At 41.9% G+C, this 18,468-nt stretch overlaps 1 protein-coding gene across 1 annotated transcript in view; it reads right to left on the bottom strand.

Moving 5' to 3' along the window:
• Nucleotides 1–18,468, bottom strand: part of LOC137625660 (uncharacterized) — a 533,194-nt gene that overhangs the window by 390,991 nt on the left and 123,735 nt on the right. Inside the window, exon 5 of the mRNA XM_068356570.1 lies at nucleotides 10,432–10,666. Coding sequence (XP_068212671.1) covers nucleotides 10,432–10,666 — 235 coding nt within the window. The remainder of the gene's footprint in view (nucleotides 1–10,431; nucleotides 10,667–18,468) is intronic.

The raw sequence follows: 18,468 nt of genomic DNA, 5'->3' as shown, positions 1-18,468 counted from the left end.
ATGCGACAGGTCAGTTGCGTGTCCACCAGCGTTATCCATAAGGAGAAGGATCTTGAATGGCAAGCCCTTCTCTAAGAGATATTTGCTGACTTGCGGGATAAAACACTGATGGAACCAGTTGGAGGTCAGCATCTTCGTAATCCATGCTTTTTGATTATGCATCCAGTACACGGGAAGGAGATTCTTATTTTTATTTTTCAAAGCGCAAGGATTTTTCGACTTATAAATAAGCCCCGGCTTTAACAAAAATCCAGCAGCATTGCCACACATCACGAGGGTAACGCGATCCTTGAATGCTTTAAAGCCAGAGGCTTTGGCTTCCTCTTTGAACAGGAAAGTTCGCGACGGCATTCTCTTCCAAAACAAGCCAGTCTCATCCATATTAAAGACTTGTTCCGGCTTGTATCCACCTTCGGCGATAATATTCTTGAATGTCTGGTTCACGTAAGTTTCAGCAGCGGCAGTGTCAGCGGAAGCAGACTCCCCATGCAGGGAAACGCTTTTCAGGGCGAAGCGTTTCTGAAACTTCGCGAACCATCCTTTGCTTGCGGAAAAACGTTTCTGAGGCTGGGAATCAGTGGATGTCCCTGGTTGAGGATCATCTGCATCATCATCATCTTCAGCATGGTTGCCGTCGTCGTCTTTAGGTTCCTTTGCAGCAAAATTCTCATATAAGCTCAAAGCCTTTGTTTGGATGGTGTTCGTATCCAACGCTATGTTCTTCTTCCGGCAGTCGGCAATCCACACAGCTAAAGCACCTTCCATGCGTACGATTGTTTTATTACGCGTTGTAACGACTCGCTTCGCTGATCTGCTAAAGGTGATTGCAGCCGTCTTTCTAATGTTCGCCTCGTCCTTCTTGATATAGCGAACAGTAGATTCGTTGATGCCAAAATGGCGGCCGGCGGCCACGTAACTTCTACCATCTTTTAACATGTCGAGAAGTGTAACCTTCTCAGCTATCGTCATCATCCTTCGGTGGCGTTTAGGCTCACTACCAGCCTTAAGAGAAGCAGAACGCTTGGGAGCCATTACAGTAGGATTTACAGTACTGTAACAAAAAGTTCAACTTAAAAAAGTCGCACACAGCACAGATTCACACACTTAAGAACGTCTACTCAGCGATACGCGGTAACAGAGAGTGGACGATCCAGCCCCGCGAGAACTTTGATGCTGCGGGTAGGAGATGCGGGCAAAACACCAATCACAGGCTAGATAACAAAACTTGAGTTCTGATTCGTCATCTATCAGCGCTTGAACCAATCACAACCCGTCTTACAGTACTATGATGCGTTGGTTACCTACTCATAGAAGATGCCCCGCGCATACCGAACGTACGTAGATTAAGTAAATACCGTAATAATAATAAATAATGATAATAATACTGTACAGTAATAATAATAATAATAATGATAATAATAATAACAATAATAATTTTATTAACAACAACAACAATAATAATAATAATAACAATAATAATAATACAGCTTTACGTACGCTATTTTACGCCTCTCTCTCTCTCTCTCTCTCTCTCTCTCTCTCTCTCTCTCTCTCTCTCTCTCTCTCTCTCTCTCTCTCTCTCTCGTACGCTTATTCGAAATGTGATTTTTGCAACAAAGAATATTATTGGATGCAGTACTGTACTACGTACGTATACATACAAAAGATTCATGGAAAAGAAGCACATCCATTACAGTACACACCATTCTAATATGGTATGACTGCATCTGATTTGCGTTTCATGTTCGATTTAATTTTACTACGTACTGTATACAGTACTGAATTATCGTATGATCACATTCTCTTTTCGTGTCTTATTTCTTTCTGTGCTGAATTATATATCATATGTAATGCAATGAACAATCAGTAAGAACAGATATTACTAATTACAGTATTAATGGAATTACAGGTAACAAAATATTGTATTTGGTTGTCTTCAGATTTCGCGGTATTTTCGAATTTTCCGGAAAATCCGCGATATGTATATATATATGGGTTATGGGAAAACCCGCGAAGTGGTGAATCCGCGATTGTCGAACCGCGAAGTAGCGAGGGTTCACTGTAGCCCTTTCCTTGTCCCTGTCACCAAGCCGGCAACCTTCGGCTGCCGGAGCCGCCACTTCCCGCTGCGTGCCGCCGTTGTGCCGGCGGCCGCCATCCTGGTATTACCCGACTTATATATTTGTCTTCCCTAATACCAGAAACTCTGCTGGAGCGGCCTCCGGCGTGCCGTCGGTCTGCCGGAGCCTTCCGGAGGCGTCAAAGCGACTTGCACCCCTTCTACTAGCTATCATCTCATGCTGATAGCCCTACATTGCAACCAGATGGTTTGACTACATAAATAGATAGGTATTATCTTACCGTTCTATTAATAACCATGCTGTCTTCTTGCATAACACAAATTTCCAGCATGCTGTGTGTATCTTAGCACGGCTGGTTGCCGGAAACCGTTACCCTATGGGACCGTCTACGTTCCCAATTCTATGGTCTGAGTGGCCTCAGTCCCAGTTTTATATCCTTGGCAATTCCCACTAGAATTCCCACTGCCTTCCTGGTAATCTATGAAGAATTCTGCCCTGTGCCCTCGGTCACAAACAAATTGCCTATGGATAAGGTTAAGGTAACCAGTCGGGCGGGTTACACGGAGTATGTGTCTATCTCCGTCATTTCCGCCCATTCTCTGATCATCACACTTAATATTAAGTTTAAGATTAATCATTTAATATTTAACCTTAGAATAGAAGTCATTCTTATGACTCCCCCCATACTCATGTTCTCTTTCTCTTACAGGAGGAGTACGTGAAGTGCGACTACGGCTTCTGTGGAGTGAAGCGCCCGCACTTCTATGGGCACACGGCGTGTAGGACTCACGCCCCTTGTGCCAACAAGAGAGGTGATCTGAAGTTTTGGGACCCGCAGAATTGTACGGTCTGCCAGGACCGCCTGGTCGAGGCGTTCAATAACCCTCCCTCAGCGGAGGTTAGGGACCCTTCTCGAGAGAAGCTACGCAAATGGGTGCGTGGCTTCCAGAAGAACGCCACTGGACCATACCTTGCCACTGAAGACTTGAGGGCATTGCTGTTCACTAAGGCATCGCCAGACTCTGTGGTCCCCAAGGATCAGATCCCCACCGTCCAGATCACGGTGGAACCAGATGTAGTCATGGCCCAGTCCATGCACGAGTGTCGCCTGGATACCGACAACGCGAATCGTATGTCGGAGGTGTCGGAGACCACGGAGAGGAACCTCATGGCCGAAGAATTGGACTATGAGGAAGACCGAGTGGAATATGCCGAGTCGGAGCAAGAGGTCGCTCCGCCTTCCACCACCGCCCCAACTCCTACACCAACGGAAGTATCACTCCCGTCTACCTCCGCCACCCCGGACCCCATCCCATCCAGCGCCCAGGAGATGTTCAGTATGCTCGAAGCTCTTATGGACAAGAAACTCCGTGAAACACACGAATACATCAGGACCATGGGAAGTTCAAAGGAGCCGAAAAGGATTTCGGTTAAGTACCTCCCGACATGCTCGCACGCCAACCCCTGGAGGTATGCTGAGCACATGCCTATTGCAACGGGCAGGATCTTCGTCAGTGAGAAGGTCGGCTCGGTTGCCCTGGAAGAAGTGGAGTTCTTCCCGAGTTTTGAGGCTTATCCGGACTGTTGCGTCCGATTTCGATCCGAACCTGCCTCTAAAGAAGAGACCGAACCTAAGGAGGTGATAGTGTTCGATCTCCCGAAGGCCCAGGCTATGCTGGCCAACGCTTTTAAAAGTAGGGGTTTTACCTGCTCAAAGCTTCCGGCGCTGAGCAAGAAGCACCCTACCTACGTCGCACCAGATGATGCGATCCTCCCCTTCATGGAAAAGGCCTTCGCTGCGGTACACAAAGCAGTGGAAGAAGGGAAACCTTGCCCTGCACTGGAGGAGTGCAGACCCTTCTCCCTGGTTACTCCCCCCGATGTTCGACACTGGAAAGATGTCCAGCATACTTTCGTGGTGGGGGAAACTAGATCCTGACGTTGCTGGACGTCAGTTTAACGAAGACCTCCCGAAACTTAATGGCCATCTCCTTCGTCGGGAACAAGACACGAAGGAAAGGCTCGTCGCATCCATGTCCCTCCAGGTACAGCTTGACGTCATGGCCGGTGACACTAGAGTCCCCGATCACTACATGGTGCTCGCCAAAATGCATTTGGCGACTGTAGTTAAGGACTTGTACAGCTTCATGAAGGCTCGGAGAGCCTGTCGTGAATTCGTGTTCTCAAGTGCCACAGTGAGACATAAACCCCGGAGGCTGATTTCCTCCAACATCTGGGGTAAGCACCTCTTTCCCTTTGACCTTGTGAAAGAGATCACCGACAAGGCCGCCACGGAGAACAGGAACCTTCTCCACAAGTGGGGCATGTCGAAGAAGAGGAAATCCTCTCAGGACGACGGCCCTCAACCTAAAAGGAAATCCTCCAAGCAAAAACCCCAGCAACGTCAACAGAGACGGCAGTTTCCGGGACCCGCTACTCCCCAAGTGGCAGCTCAGCCACAGCAGACCTTTCAGTTGGTCACCCAACCGGTCTTGTCACAGTCGCCGGTTTTCACCCCTGCTTTCAAGCAACAGACGACTACCTTTCGTCCCAAAGGTAGAGGCTCAAACAGAGGTGCAGGCAGAGACGCATCTCGCTGTCCCTCCAGAGGCAGAGGAGGAAGGGGAGCTAGCGGCCGAGGCAGTAAACCCTCGGGACACCAGAAGCAATGAAGTGCTTCCGGTGGGAGGAAGACTCCGCCAATTACAGGATCGTTGGACCTTCAATCCCTGGGCACACAGCATCGTCAAGAAGGATCTAGGCTGGAGTTGGACTCAACCACCCCCAACCTTCCAGCAATTCTTCCAACAATCAACCCCCCTTCTGGAAGAATATTTCCTAGATCTCTTGAACAAGAAGGTGATAAGGAGGGTAAAGTCAACCAGGTTCCAAGGGAGACTGTTTTGCGTCCCCGAGAAGGACTCCGACAAGCTCAGAGTCCTTCTAGACTTATCCCCCCTCAACAAGTTCATAGCGAACAACAAGTTCAAGATGCTGACTCTTCAACAGATAAGGACCCTTCTGCCTCAAGGTTCCTACACAGTCTCCATAGACCTGGCAGATGCCTATTGGCAAGTTCCAATGAACCACCACGCTTCCTCCTACCTAGGATTTCGACTCCAAAGGAAAAGCTACGCCTTCAGGGCCATGCCCTTCGGCCTCAACGTGGCTCCTCGGATCTTCACAAAGCTGGCGGATGCCATCGTTCAACAGCTTCGCCTACCTCGACGACTGGCTAGTCTGGGCTCCATCGCCCGAGGATTGTTTAAAATCCTGCAACAAAGTCACCCAGTTCCTAGAACACCTGGGATTCAAGATAAACGCGAAGAAATCTCGCCTCTCTCCAGCTCAGAAGTTCCAATGGTTAGGAATTGAGTGGAACCTTCAGTCACATCGCCTTTCCATCCCCCAGAAGAAAAGGAAGGAAATAGCAGGGTCTGTCAAGCGACTACTGAAATCCAAACGGATCTCAAGACGTCAGCAGGGACGAGTTCTAGGCTCTCTACAGTTCGCCTCAGTAACAAACCCAGTGCTACGTGCACAGCTAAAGGATGCCGCGGGAGTCTGGAGACGTTCCGCATCCATCGCTCGAAGAGACCTCAAGAGACGGCTCCCAAACAGACTTCGGCTGCTCCTCAAGCCGTGGTCGGAAGCAAAGGCCCTGAAAAGGTCCATCCCTCTTCAACACCCACCTCCATCACTCAACATCCACACGGACGCCTCGCTGGAGGGTTGGGGAGGTCACTCCCACCAAAAACAGGCTCAAGGCACATGGTCTCCCCTATTCAAGACGTTTCACATCAACATCTTGGAGACCATGGAGGTCCTTCTAACTCTGAAGAAACTCTCCCCGCCTCCCTCGATCCATATTCGGCTAACCCTAGACAACTCGGTGGTAGTTCGATGTCTCAATCGCCAAGGCTCAAGATCGCCCCAGATAAATCAGGTGCTTCGGACAATCTTCCGTCTGGCAGAGAAGAAGAAATGGCACCTGTCTGCAGTTCACCTACAAGGATTCCGCAACGTGACGGCGGACGCTCTATCTCGGACAAGCCCGATAGAGTCGGAATGGTCTCTAGACGCAAGATCATTCTCCTTCATCTCTCACCAAGTCCCAGAACTTCAGATCGATCTCTTCGCAAAGAGCGACAACAATCAACTTCCTCGATATGTGGCCCCGTACGAGGACCCCAAGGCAGAAGCAGTGGACGCCATGTCACTGGACTGGAACAGATGGTCCAAGATCTACCTGTTCCCTCCCACCAACCTTTTCCTAAAAATCCTCTCCAAACTGAGAACCTTCAAAGGAACAGCAGCCCTAGTGGCTCCCAAGTGGCCTCGGAGCAACTGGTACCCCCTAGTCCTGGAGCTACAACCTACGCTGATCCCTCTCCCGGGCCCAGTTCTCTCCCAGCAAGTACAGAAGTCGACTGTCTTCGCTTCATCGTTGAAAGTCAGGGACCTTCATCTCATGATTTTCTCTCCCTAGCAGTGAAGAAAAGTTTCGGGATATCGAAGAAGAGTCTCGACTTCCTCGAGGAATACAAGACCGAATCCACAAGACGGCAATACGAATCATCCTAGAGAAAATGGGTCTCATTCGTCAAGGCAAAATATCCTACGGAAATCACCATCGATTTTTGCATGTCCTTCTTCATTCACCTTCATGGACAAGGCTTGGCAGCCAACACGATTTCTACTTGCAAATCGGCCTTGACTAGACCACTGATGTATGCCTTCCAGATTGATCTGTCCAACGACATCTTCAATAAACTGCCGAAGGCATGCGCTTGTCTACGCCCAGCACCCCCACCAAAACCGATCTCCTGGTCCCTGGACAAGGTGCTCCATTTTGCCTCCAACTTGGACAATGATTCGTGCCCTCTCAAGGATCTGACTCAAAAAGTTATTTTTCTTTTTGCTCTTGCCTCAGGAGCCCGAGTCAGCGAAATAGTGGCATAATCAAGGGACGAGGACCACATTTTGTTTACAGATTCAGGTGACCTTACCCTCTTCCCAGATCCGACGTTTCTCGCCAAAAACGAATTACCCACCAAAAGATGGGGCCCTTGGAGAATATGCCCCCTGAAAGAAGATGCCTCTCTATGTCCAGTAGAGAGTCTCAAGGTCTATCTTCGTAGAACTTCGGACTTTGGTGGAGGCCAACTCTTCAAAGGAGAAACATCGGGCAGCGACCTGTCACTGAAACAACTAAGAGCGAAAATCACCTACTTCATTCGCAGAGCGGATCCTGACAGTACACCCGCCGGTCATGATCCTAGAAAAGTTGCATCTTCACTGAATTTCTTTCAGAGTATGGATTTCGAAAGCCTTAAGAGTTTCACAGGCTGGAAATCCTCGCGTGTTTTCTTCAAACATTATGCGAAACAAGTGCATGAAGTCAAACATTTTGTGGTAGCCGCAGGTAGTGTTATGAAACCTGCACCTAACTCTGCATAGAACATTGAGTTACTTGGGATTCTAACTCCTCGGGTGCCTATGTTGACCCTCGCGTGATACGTAGTGATTTCAAAGACACTTAGTGCTTTTTCATATACTGTTCTTCTCCCAGGTGAAATGTCATATTCGTCACACGAGTGCCGCATGCCTAGAGCATGATGTGTTTTAATTTTAAAGACTGACGTTCCTCTAGAACGAGTGCCTACTAATAATTTGAAATTCTCTTTCAGATTCAAGAGCAAGTCTTTCATTACTATGTACATTATAATTTGTTGTAAATTACTTTTACATATTTATTGCATTTAATTAACATATTCTGCAATTGTGAAATAAAATTTCTATTTTATTACTTGTGCGTCTCAATCCCCTCCTACTTATACTATGAAATACACGACTGTCATAGTTTTATTATCCCCTTCCTCTTATATTCGATGAAGATTACTAAGGATTCAACCCTTATTATATACTCACCTCTGAAATGTAATATTCCTACACGAATACTTACTTACATCATACCTTAGAGAACAGACGATTCTCTATTCACATGCAGTGCCTAACCACCACTTGTCTGCCCTTGAGAATGTTCCTATATGAATGCCAACCATTCAGTCTTGTCTCCGAGTTCAATGACCACTTTGATCTTCAGCATGGCCCGTGGGGACTTCACTGCCAGGGGGGCAGGAAGTTCTCTTCCCTAGGTTCTTCTATTAAGATTACTATGCTAACCTGTTCAAAGCCCTCGGCACTTACACTACAAGGGGAAAATCTACCACGATACATTGATTCTCTGGTATTCTTCCATCAGGACGCCATGGCTTGAGCCCAAAAAACGGATTTTGAGCGAAGCGAAAAATCTATTTTTGGGTGAGATAGCCATGGCGTCCTGATGGACCCTCCCTGCTACTTCAGGATGAGGACGGACGTGACGTCATTTAGCAATGGCGCCCGTTTGTTTACGTCTCGAGTACCAAAATTAGCCACGAACGAGATTAGCTGTGGAACGGCTCCCCAGCTATTCTCCGCCCCTACACACCGAAGTGTTAACTCTGTTTGGGGTGTAGATAGCTATGTGGCGCGTTAATACATGCATCCCCTGTTGATATACGATGTCTTAAAGGGAAACCTTTAGGATACTCGCTCCAGAAGTTAGAATTCTGTGATAACCTGTGGTTAAATTCTCTGGGAATATTTAGTAGTTATATACCCAAGGAAGCTACCAAAAAGGAACCTTCCATCAGGACGCCATGGCTATCTCACCCAAAAATAGATTTTTCGCTTCGCTCAAAATCCGTTGTATATAAACACAAGTATAAACACACACACACACACACACACACACATATATATATATATATATATATATATATATATATATATATATATATATATATATATATATATATATATATATATATATATATATATATATTCGGCACTCAATACATAAGAATATTACTAAAGAAATCTTTTAATAGAGGTTCGAAATATGTACAATATGTCAGTAATTTCTTACAATATTGTATAAAATACTGATAAAATAACATCATTGCACGTCAGTGATAAGAAGATCTAATCTCTCTCTCCTTTCCTCTTTCTCATTATATATATATATATATATATATATATATATATATATATATATATATATATATATATATATATATATATATATATATATATATATATATATATATATATATATATATATATATATATATATATACATATATATATATATATATATATATATATATATATATATATATATATATATATATATATATATATATATATACATACACACACACACACATATATATATATATATATATATATATATATATATATATATATATATATATATATATATATATATATATATATATATATGTCAAATGAGAAAGAGGAAAGGAGAGAGAGATTAGATTTTCTTATCACTAAAATACAATGATGATATTTTATCAGTACTTTATACATTATTATAAAAAATGACTAACACATGTTGCATTTATTTAGAACCTCTATTAAAATTTTTCATTAATAGCATCTTTATGTGGTGAGTGTCGAGTATTTTTCAGGAGTTGGCAATAATAATGTTACTGTGTATATTTGTTTGGGTTTTCATTACTGTTCTGCTACTACCCCTTTTTTACATTTATTATTATTATTATTATTATTATTATCATTATTATTATTATTATTATCAATATTATTATTATTATTATTATCATTATTATTATTATTATTATATGGGATATCATGTTATTACAACAGAAATATACTGCATAAATTTCAGTATATGAAGTAAAAAAGAAAGGGAAAGATCATGAGAAGAGGTAGGAGATCAAGAACGGAGCATTGTGTACCGATCATAAAAGAGGATGCCGCGAGAATCAATGAAAACCCAATATTATGAATGAAATTATATCAATTGTATCTACGGTATATACAAATAAATTAGATCACAAAGCTTGATGAAAGAATAAAGTTAGTGGTAAAGATTGAGAAAAATGTTTGATGGAACAATAAAGTTAGTGGTAAAGATTGACAAAAATCAAGAATCTACAGTGAGTCAGTGTGAAGCTCATCCCTCTTGGGCCAGTAACAATAGAGAAGCCAACTCAAAGCATTCCCCAGGGTTTTTTTTTTTTTTTTTTTTTTTTTTTTTTACTAGGGATGTCAGAGTAGCAACGCATGTCTCTCCTACTAATAGGGAGAAGCAAATCCTCACATAATAACTAATGCTGTTACCTGTACTGAAATAGTTTACCAACTGTTGAGGTAGTAATTTTTCTTCCTTTGTCGAATAAAAAGACCCTATGAAATATATTTTCTTTTGTATCTGAGCATATAAAGAATTTTCAAAAGCTTATCAGCATAGTGTACTTACTGTGCACCTCGGATGAATTCATCTTGAGCTTCTATGCATAACACTCTTACATCATGACCGTATGCCAGAAATCTGGAAAGATGTCCCTGGCCTGAACCAACATCAACCATCACATTATTACAGACGCAGCGAGCAACTTGTCCAGCAATATATGCTAAGCGAGCTACTTCATGCTGCTTTTTGGGCTTCATATGTCTTCGAAAAATATGCTGCAGTAACTTATGTTGGCCAGTCTCTGGAATAGACAGAAAATGCTTACATCTTTGTCTGCCTATTAGAAACATATAATTCGCATACCTAGCTGGGATATCTGAATGGCAAAATGTTAAAAAAAGAATTTAAAGATAAATTGCATAAATCAAATTTTCATCTGACATTAATTGTGCTATACATTTTGTAAGTGAAGCTTGGTCGACAAACTCTAAAATGATAAGATAGTGGTGAGTTTGTATGACTAACCCTCCTATACCTATGTGCCGAAAACTACTACACTGTATAGCTGTTAGAGGTCGGCGTCTTGTATCCCTACATCGTTTCATACCAGTAGATGCAGGAAATATGGAAGGATTCAATGAATGCTGGGAAGGTAATGAAATAATAAATCAGATCTTGAAAAATTTGTTTCTTTCAGTGAGTCTTACCAAACATTTACTGAACAGATTCCCACACTGTCCAAATTGTTGGTATTAGCAAGCCATAGGAGTAGTCAGAAAATTTTTACCGTGGCAATCTGGGATTGATAGAGACCTGGTAGTTTCAATAATTCCAGTAGCATGTGAGACCACTTGCATAGTTGAGGAATCCCTTTACCTTTAGAGTATCATCCAACTACAAGCACTTCCACCAATGAAAATCAAATTAAGGCTAGTAGAAAGAACATTAAAGAAGTTAAAAGTACTGACCAAATAAACTTTAAGTTCCATAACTCAACCCTTAATTCTCTACCTAATATAATCTATGTAAAAATCTAAAAAATAAAACAAATATATTACTTTTTTAAGGCTAAATTGTCAAGTCAATATGAACTTTCTTCAAGTATAGGAAGAAGCAGAAATTGTTACACCTCCACTGGCTCACACTCATTATCATTTGTATGGAAAGATTTTTCATGGAATTAAGAAAAGTAACCCTTTCTCTATGAAAAGTATGAATATACGGTTCACTTCTAATCTACAACAAACATCTACGATTAAACTCTGCATGAAAAAGAACATAACATTCTTTCATATATATTAAGAATTTCCTTGCATGAACAAGGTCATAGCATTCTCTGACATGTAATGAGAATTATCTTAATACTAAAAAAAATCTTGATTTACAAATCATTCCTGACTCTAAAAGATGGTGATAAATACATAATTGCCCCTTCTGCTTTAAAGCCTAAATTGCAGGAAATGATTGTTATTTCTTAACCATCTGCAGCCCTGGACTAACCCGAGGGCTACTAGAAAGAGAGTATTCAAGGAGAGTTCTCTGAATCTTAGGTGACTCAATAGGATACAACCGAGGACCCAACAAGAACTTTCAGACTACGTTAAATTTCCATAAGATAGAACTCAACATCTTTAATGACTGTAATGTTGGTAAGACCCAAATCTGTGTACTGTAGTATAGGAACCAATATAGATGTAAAACCCTTTCCATTGGTGTATTTGGCGAACAATGACATATGAGGTTTTCTCTTGCTTTTACCAAAACTGTATTCATATTTGAGGATAAAGAAAACATTTGGTGAGAAGGAGTTGATTCTTTCTACTCGATTTATCTAACAAAATTTTCATCATTCCACAGAAAATGTGATCAAGTAATATTTTTGCATTCTGTACAAAATAAATGCTCTTGAGCTTAAGAGAAATAAGGGCTTTAATGTGATGCCTCAAGTTCTTCACATAACAAAATGCAGTGGAGTTTTATGAGTACACAGAGTGTCTTATTTATTATTGGACTATCCATCATTGACAGGGATTTTAGAATGGGTAATAGCTCTACACAATTAATATGGAGCCTCTTCTTGGTTGTGATTCACATTCCAGAAAGCATATGATTGTCCAGGGTTGCTCCACATCCTTTCGTAGATACATCTACAAATAACAAGAAGTCAGGGACTGAATATTTGAGGCTGATACCAGAGAGAAGTTCTCAATTGCTTCACTAGTTTAACACCAAATGCAGCTCTCTATATACCAAAATAAAAACTTTCTTGGGGGGGGGGGGGTCTAATGACCTGTCCCCCTCACAGCTTTAGGAAAAACTGTAAGTGTCAATCTCAGTCAGACAGGAGGTGCAAATTTCTCTAAGGAAGATGTTAACCTTAGGAGATTTAAACACTTTTGACCTATTGCTGGTTGAGCAACTCTGATATTCTCCATAGGTTGAGAAATGTGTTCGCAATCTTCTCTTTATCAAAAAGCTTGAAAAGAAAACTAACCCAATCCCCATCACCAAATATAGGATTGAGTCGAAGAGAATTGTTTACAATTATTAGAATTCCCCAACTGAGACGATTATGATTAGTTAATTCTGCCTTCTCGATCTTTTAAAGGATTTGCCAGGACTACAAAACAAATACTGAGAACATCCACTCATTATCTTGAATGGAAGCTAGAACTGACAAAGTTGTCTCTATGTATTTGTATATATATATATATATATATATATATATATATATATATATATATATATATATATATATATATATATATATATATATATATATATATATATATATATATATATATATACATATATAAATATAGCTATATATATATATATATATATATATATATATATATATATATATATATATATATATATATATATATATATATATATATATATATATATATATATATATATATATATATATCTATATATATATATATATATGTATATATATATATATATATATATATATATATATATATATATATATATATATATATATATATATATATATATATATTTATATATATATATTAAATACATATTAATAAAAAAAACCAATCAGAGATGAAAAATTCTGATAAATAAAAATTCAAATTTCAAAAATTAAATCTATGTTTCTCCGTAAAATTCAAAAATAAAAAATAAAAATCTCAGAATCTGATAAAATGTCACAAAATGTTTTCTGATCAAAACATAAATGTCTTTGTAGTAGGTTAGCCAGGGGACCAGCCACTCGTTGAAATACTACCGCTAGAGAGTTATAGGGTTCTTTGACTGGCCAGACACTACTACATTGGATTCTTCTCCTTGGTTACAAATCATTTTTCCTTTGCCTACATATACACCAAATAGTCTGGCCGTTTCTATACAGATTCTCCTCTGTCCTCATACATCTGACAACACTGAGATTACCAAACAATTCTTCTTCACCCAAGGGGTTAACTACTGCACTGTAATTGCTCAGGGGCCACTGCCCTCTTGGAGAGGGTGGTAAGCAGGTCTTCTGGATGGACACTCCAAAATCAAACCATTGTTCTTTAGTTTTGGGAAGTGCCATAGCCTCTTCCACTGTCTTGGGTTAGAGTGGTCTTGCTTGATGGTACATTTGGGCACACTATTCTTTCATATTTCTCTGTCTCTTGATTTGTTAGAGTTTTTAGTTTACATAGGAAATATTTGTTTTAATATTGTTACTATTCTTGAATTATTTTACTATTCCTTGTTCCCTTTCCTCTCGGGGCTATTTTCCCTGTTGGAGCCCCTGGCCTTATAGCACCAAGCTTTTCCAGCTAGGGTTGTAGCTTAGCAAGTAGTAATAATAATAATAATAATAATAATAATAATAAAAATAATAACAATAATATTAATAATAATAATAATAAAAGCTTTGCATTCATAAAAAAATATGCTTGATCATTAAAACTAGGTCACATTCATTATAATTGGGAATCATTTCATTATATGTATTCTGTATATACATTAAAAAAAGCCATGGGTCCATCTTGTATACCCGATATGCAGTCTTGCTAAAATGATTTAAGTTTGTCTTTCTGGTCTGATGATTCAGAAGAAGAAAAGCAATTGGATTTACTAGTTTTAATTTATCATTTTAATATTTGCTATTCCAAATGGTTTCATACTTTGTTACGATACAATGCTGTATGATGGGTACATAATACTTATCATGGAGTTCAATGTCAAGTTCTTGTAATTTTATTGCTGAATTAACAGTGGCATCTGATTTTTTGGGGCTCAGGCCATGTCGTCCTGATGGAAGTTCCTTCTTAGTAGCTTCCTTGGTTATATTTGACTAAAGTGATATATCCCAGAGAATTTACTAAAGGTATCTAGAATTCTAACTCCTGGAGCAAGTATCCCTTATATATTTTGAAAGGGATATCGCATGATATCAGAGGACATATTCTTGACACGTCGCATAGCTATCTAGACCCCTAATAGTGTTTACGCTTCGAGAGGGGAAAGTGGCAAGAATTATAGGAGAGCCGTTATTAAGGCAACACTCCTACTGTACTGTAATTGGGCGCCAGCCCGCCTCTGCGCGGCGCCATCTAGTCATTCTTTCTATTGTAGCGCCTTAGACCGGTGTTTATCCCGTGTTATCTCTTGCTATTTTGGTTTGTTTTGCTGCGATGATGTCTTCTTCAGCCTCATCTGCCTCTGGAAACTTAAGTATTATCTTTGGATTGTATAAATGTAAGCTCTTGCCAGTTTTTTCCTTGAATTAAGATCTTAATTAAAGTAACAAGAGCTGTTGCCAGCCAGAACGAATTTCCCGGCATTTTTCGCTTTAATAACTTTTAGCTATTTAGCAAATTAGCTAGGGATTTTTATATTATGCCCTTGTTGTCGTGGATTTGGCTGAATTATGACCGAGCCCCACGAGTGCTAGGCTTCATAGCTTAGGCACCTGCACACTTCATGCATGATATAACCTTCCTGGTAAAATTTTATTGAAGCTCAGGCAATATTTTATACAATTAAGATATTACTGCATAAAAATTTTCCTCTTCCAAGATAGTATTTGAGAGAGTTTCGGTGACCGCTTCTCACTGCGCCTAGGCTATCAGCCTAGGGGCTTTAGTATACTTTCATACATGTCCCCAATTGCCCTTGTATCATCTTTTAAGTGGAGACTATCACCTCCTTTACCTTTTAAGTCGATACCAATCTCCTTGCGAGATTTAAGAGCAATTCCTCTTCCCTCTGACTAGCCTAGGCTAACTCCGGTTGGCTTTGCCTTGAACTGTGTTCTGGCAAATCTTTACCGGGGTGCTCCCATTTCTTTCTCTCAACCACTGAGTCGGTTTTGAGCCTAGAACGGGACACCAGAGTAGAATGTCTGTCATTGACAACCGTTCGTCTTGGTGAAATGATTTCTCAAGTCAGGTTAGGTTGCCTATGCAGGAGGCTAAACCTCCCTAGGCCATACCCTGAAGGCTTTATATGATAATTCCTCCTTTCCATGGCCTAGCAGACAGTCCTGTACCAGCAGGTCCTAGGGAGAAGAATTGAATTCTTCCCTTGCCTAAGGTCTCCGGCACTAGATTCTGTACCCCCCTTAAGACTAACCCAACCTGGGGAATTGAATTCCCTGGCCATTAAGATCCTTTACTACGGATCAGAATCTCTTAGGTTAGGTAGTGCCTTCTAGGTGTTACCTCACCTACAGGACCCTTGCCCCTCCCCTGCTGTCCTTTGGTGTTGGCCTAGCCTTCACACATCCTGGCCATCATTCTACAATCGACCCTATGGGTAGTTGGTGGAATTGGCTTGAGGTTCCCTGTTGCCAGCAGGGATCCTCCTCCTTCTTTAGAGTGTTCTTCAGTCCTCCCTTGGACTGCCTTCCATGACCCTACTACTATATGGATGGGCTATTGTTGGATGGAAGACCAAATATATTCCCCCTTCCATATGAACCCTCATTCTGGATGAAGGTCTGCAAGGCTGAGCCTTTGCTTTCCCCCCATCCATGCTTTTTCTTTATCTTTCATCAACCCTGGGCCGACTGCCGGCAGCCATCTCGGACGACTGTCCGCCGTCAGTTTGCTCTGCCGCCACTTACCATAGGGTACTGTTGATCGGCGACCCAACGGCAACCGACACACACTCTGGCCGGCCGCCGGCAACCATATTGACTGCCGGCGGCCGGTCATCCAAAGTCTACAGACTTTTTCCGCCGCCTGGCGGCGGGTCCACCTTGATAGAGGGACCCTCCGGCTGCCGGCAGCGGAGCAACTGCCGGCGACCTGCTGCCCCTTATCTTGAAGGCAGTACATACCTTCAATAGCCCAGGGCAATGCTGGCGTATGCCGGCAGGCACACAGTACTGACGGCAATGGTCTGTACTGTAGCCTATACAAAAATTTTTTCCAACCTACAAGGTGCTTCATGGGCAGCCTATTGTGAGACCACCACATCTAGAGAGCGATTCTCTCTGCTTAATTAATGGATGATATCCATTATTAAAAATTCCCCAATATTTAACCTGGAATACAGTGTTAAGATTACACTTTATATCCAAGGATATTATCTTCCCATATAATTCATCAAGAATTTACTGTTCAATATTGGAGGAGGTCATAGCAATGGGCTGGACAGGAGGCACATGTGGGTGTCTTTCCCTTTTTCTAGCTTACACTATCCTAAGCTAAATAAAAATTTATGAATCTGTAGGATGAAATCTGAGATTTTCACCGAATACTTATATGCTTTTCTTTCTTAACAGGAGGAGCATCCCGAGTGCGGGAACCATTTCTGCAAGGTCCGCAGTAAGAACTTCTGCGGCCATGATATGTGCAGGACCCACACGCGCTGCGCAATTACAAAGGGATCTCTGAAGTATTGGGACCCAAAGGTATGTACCGTTTGTGACAAACTGGTAAAAGAGGCTTTTGATGATCAGAAGTCCACAGAGTCAAGGGATGCAGCAAAAGATACGCTGCGAAAATGGGTCAGAGGTTTTCAGAAGAACACCTCTGGCCCATATCTTCATAATGAGAAGATGAAGGTTTGTCTGTTCCCTAGGGCATCTTCGGATGCAATTGTTCCCCAGGCTCAACCTGAGATTCCCCTCGTCCAGATTCAGGTAGAATCTGATGTATCCGATGCCTTGAATGACATCCATTTAGAAGACAACATGTCAGTTGTCTCCGAGGAGACTGAACGTAGTCTCCTAGTGGAAGAACTGGAGGAAGAAACTATTTTTCCTCCTGAAGACGACGAAGAGAAAGCCAAAACGATTTCGGTTTCTTCGGCTACAGTGGCTGGCCCTGTTCCGTTGACTCCTTCTTCCGCTCCCCATCTAGACTCGATCACCAATACGCTGCATTCGCTTTTGTCCATGTTCCAGGACATGCAAAAGCAGTCGTCCGAGAAGGAGGCTTCTCTACGGACTGAAATGCACCAGCTCGTGTCTACGCATTTAGCCCCCAAGAAGCTAATCATCAATGAACTTCCCGCCTTTTCTGACATCAATCCTTGGAGGTATGCTGAGCACATGCCGATGTCAGGGGAAAGATATTCCTCTCCAAAAAACTGGGTACTGTCCCAGTAGATGATGTGGAGTTCTGGCCCAGCAAAGGGGCCTATCCGGATTGTTAAGTCCGCCTGAGGACGGAACCTTCTTCCAAAGAAGAAACAGAGCCGAAAGAGGTCATCATTATGGACCTCCCCAAGGCCCAAGCCTTGTTTACCAAAACCTTGAAGGAGAGGGCCTTCTCTAGCTCCAAGGTGTCGGCTCTCAGCAAGAAGCACCCTTCCTTCAATGCTGGTTCTTCCCGTGCCTTCCCCTTTATGGAGAAAGGGTTTAAGGCGGCCTTGAAGGCAGTCGAGGCAGGAAAACCTTGTCCTACACTCGAGGAGTGTAAATCCTTTTCCCTTGCCCTACCATCTGACGATGCAGACTGGAAGGATGTCTATAACACCTTCTCAGTCGGGAAGCTGAAGGCTGACATTGCCGGACGTCAGTTCGGTGAAGACCTCCCAAAGTTGTCGGACTTTCACCTGCGCAGGGAGCAGGAGACCAAAGAACGACTTGCCGCCTCTATGTCTCTACAAACCGGGTTAGAGACG

This window comes from Palaemon carinicauda, chromosome 32 (assembly GCF_036898095.1).
Source record: "Palaemon carinicauda isolate YSFRI2023 chromosome 32, ASM3689809v2, whole genome shotgun sequence".
NCBI classification, from domain to species: domain Eukaryota; kingdom Metazoa; phylum Arthropoda; class Malacostraca; order Decapoda; family Palaemonidae; genus Palaemon; species Palaemon carinicauda.
Note: the sequence above shows the minus strand (reverse complement) of the source record. Positions and strands in the feature narration are given on the sequence as shown.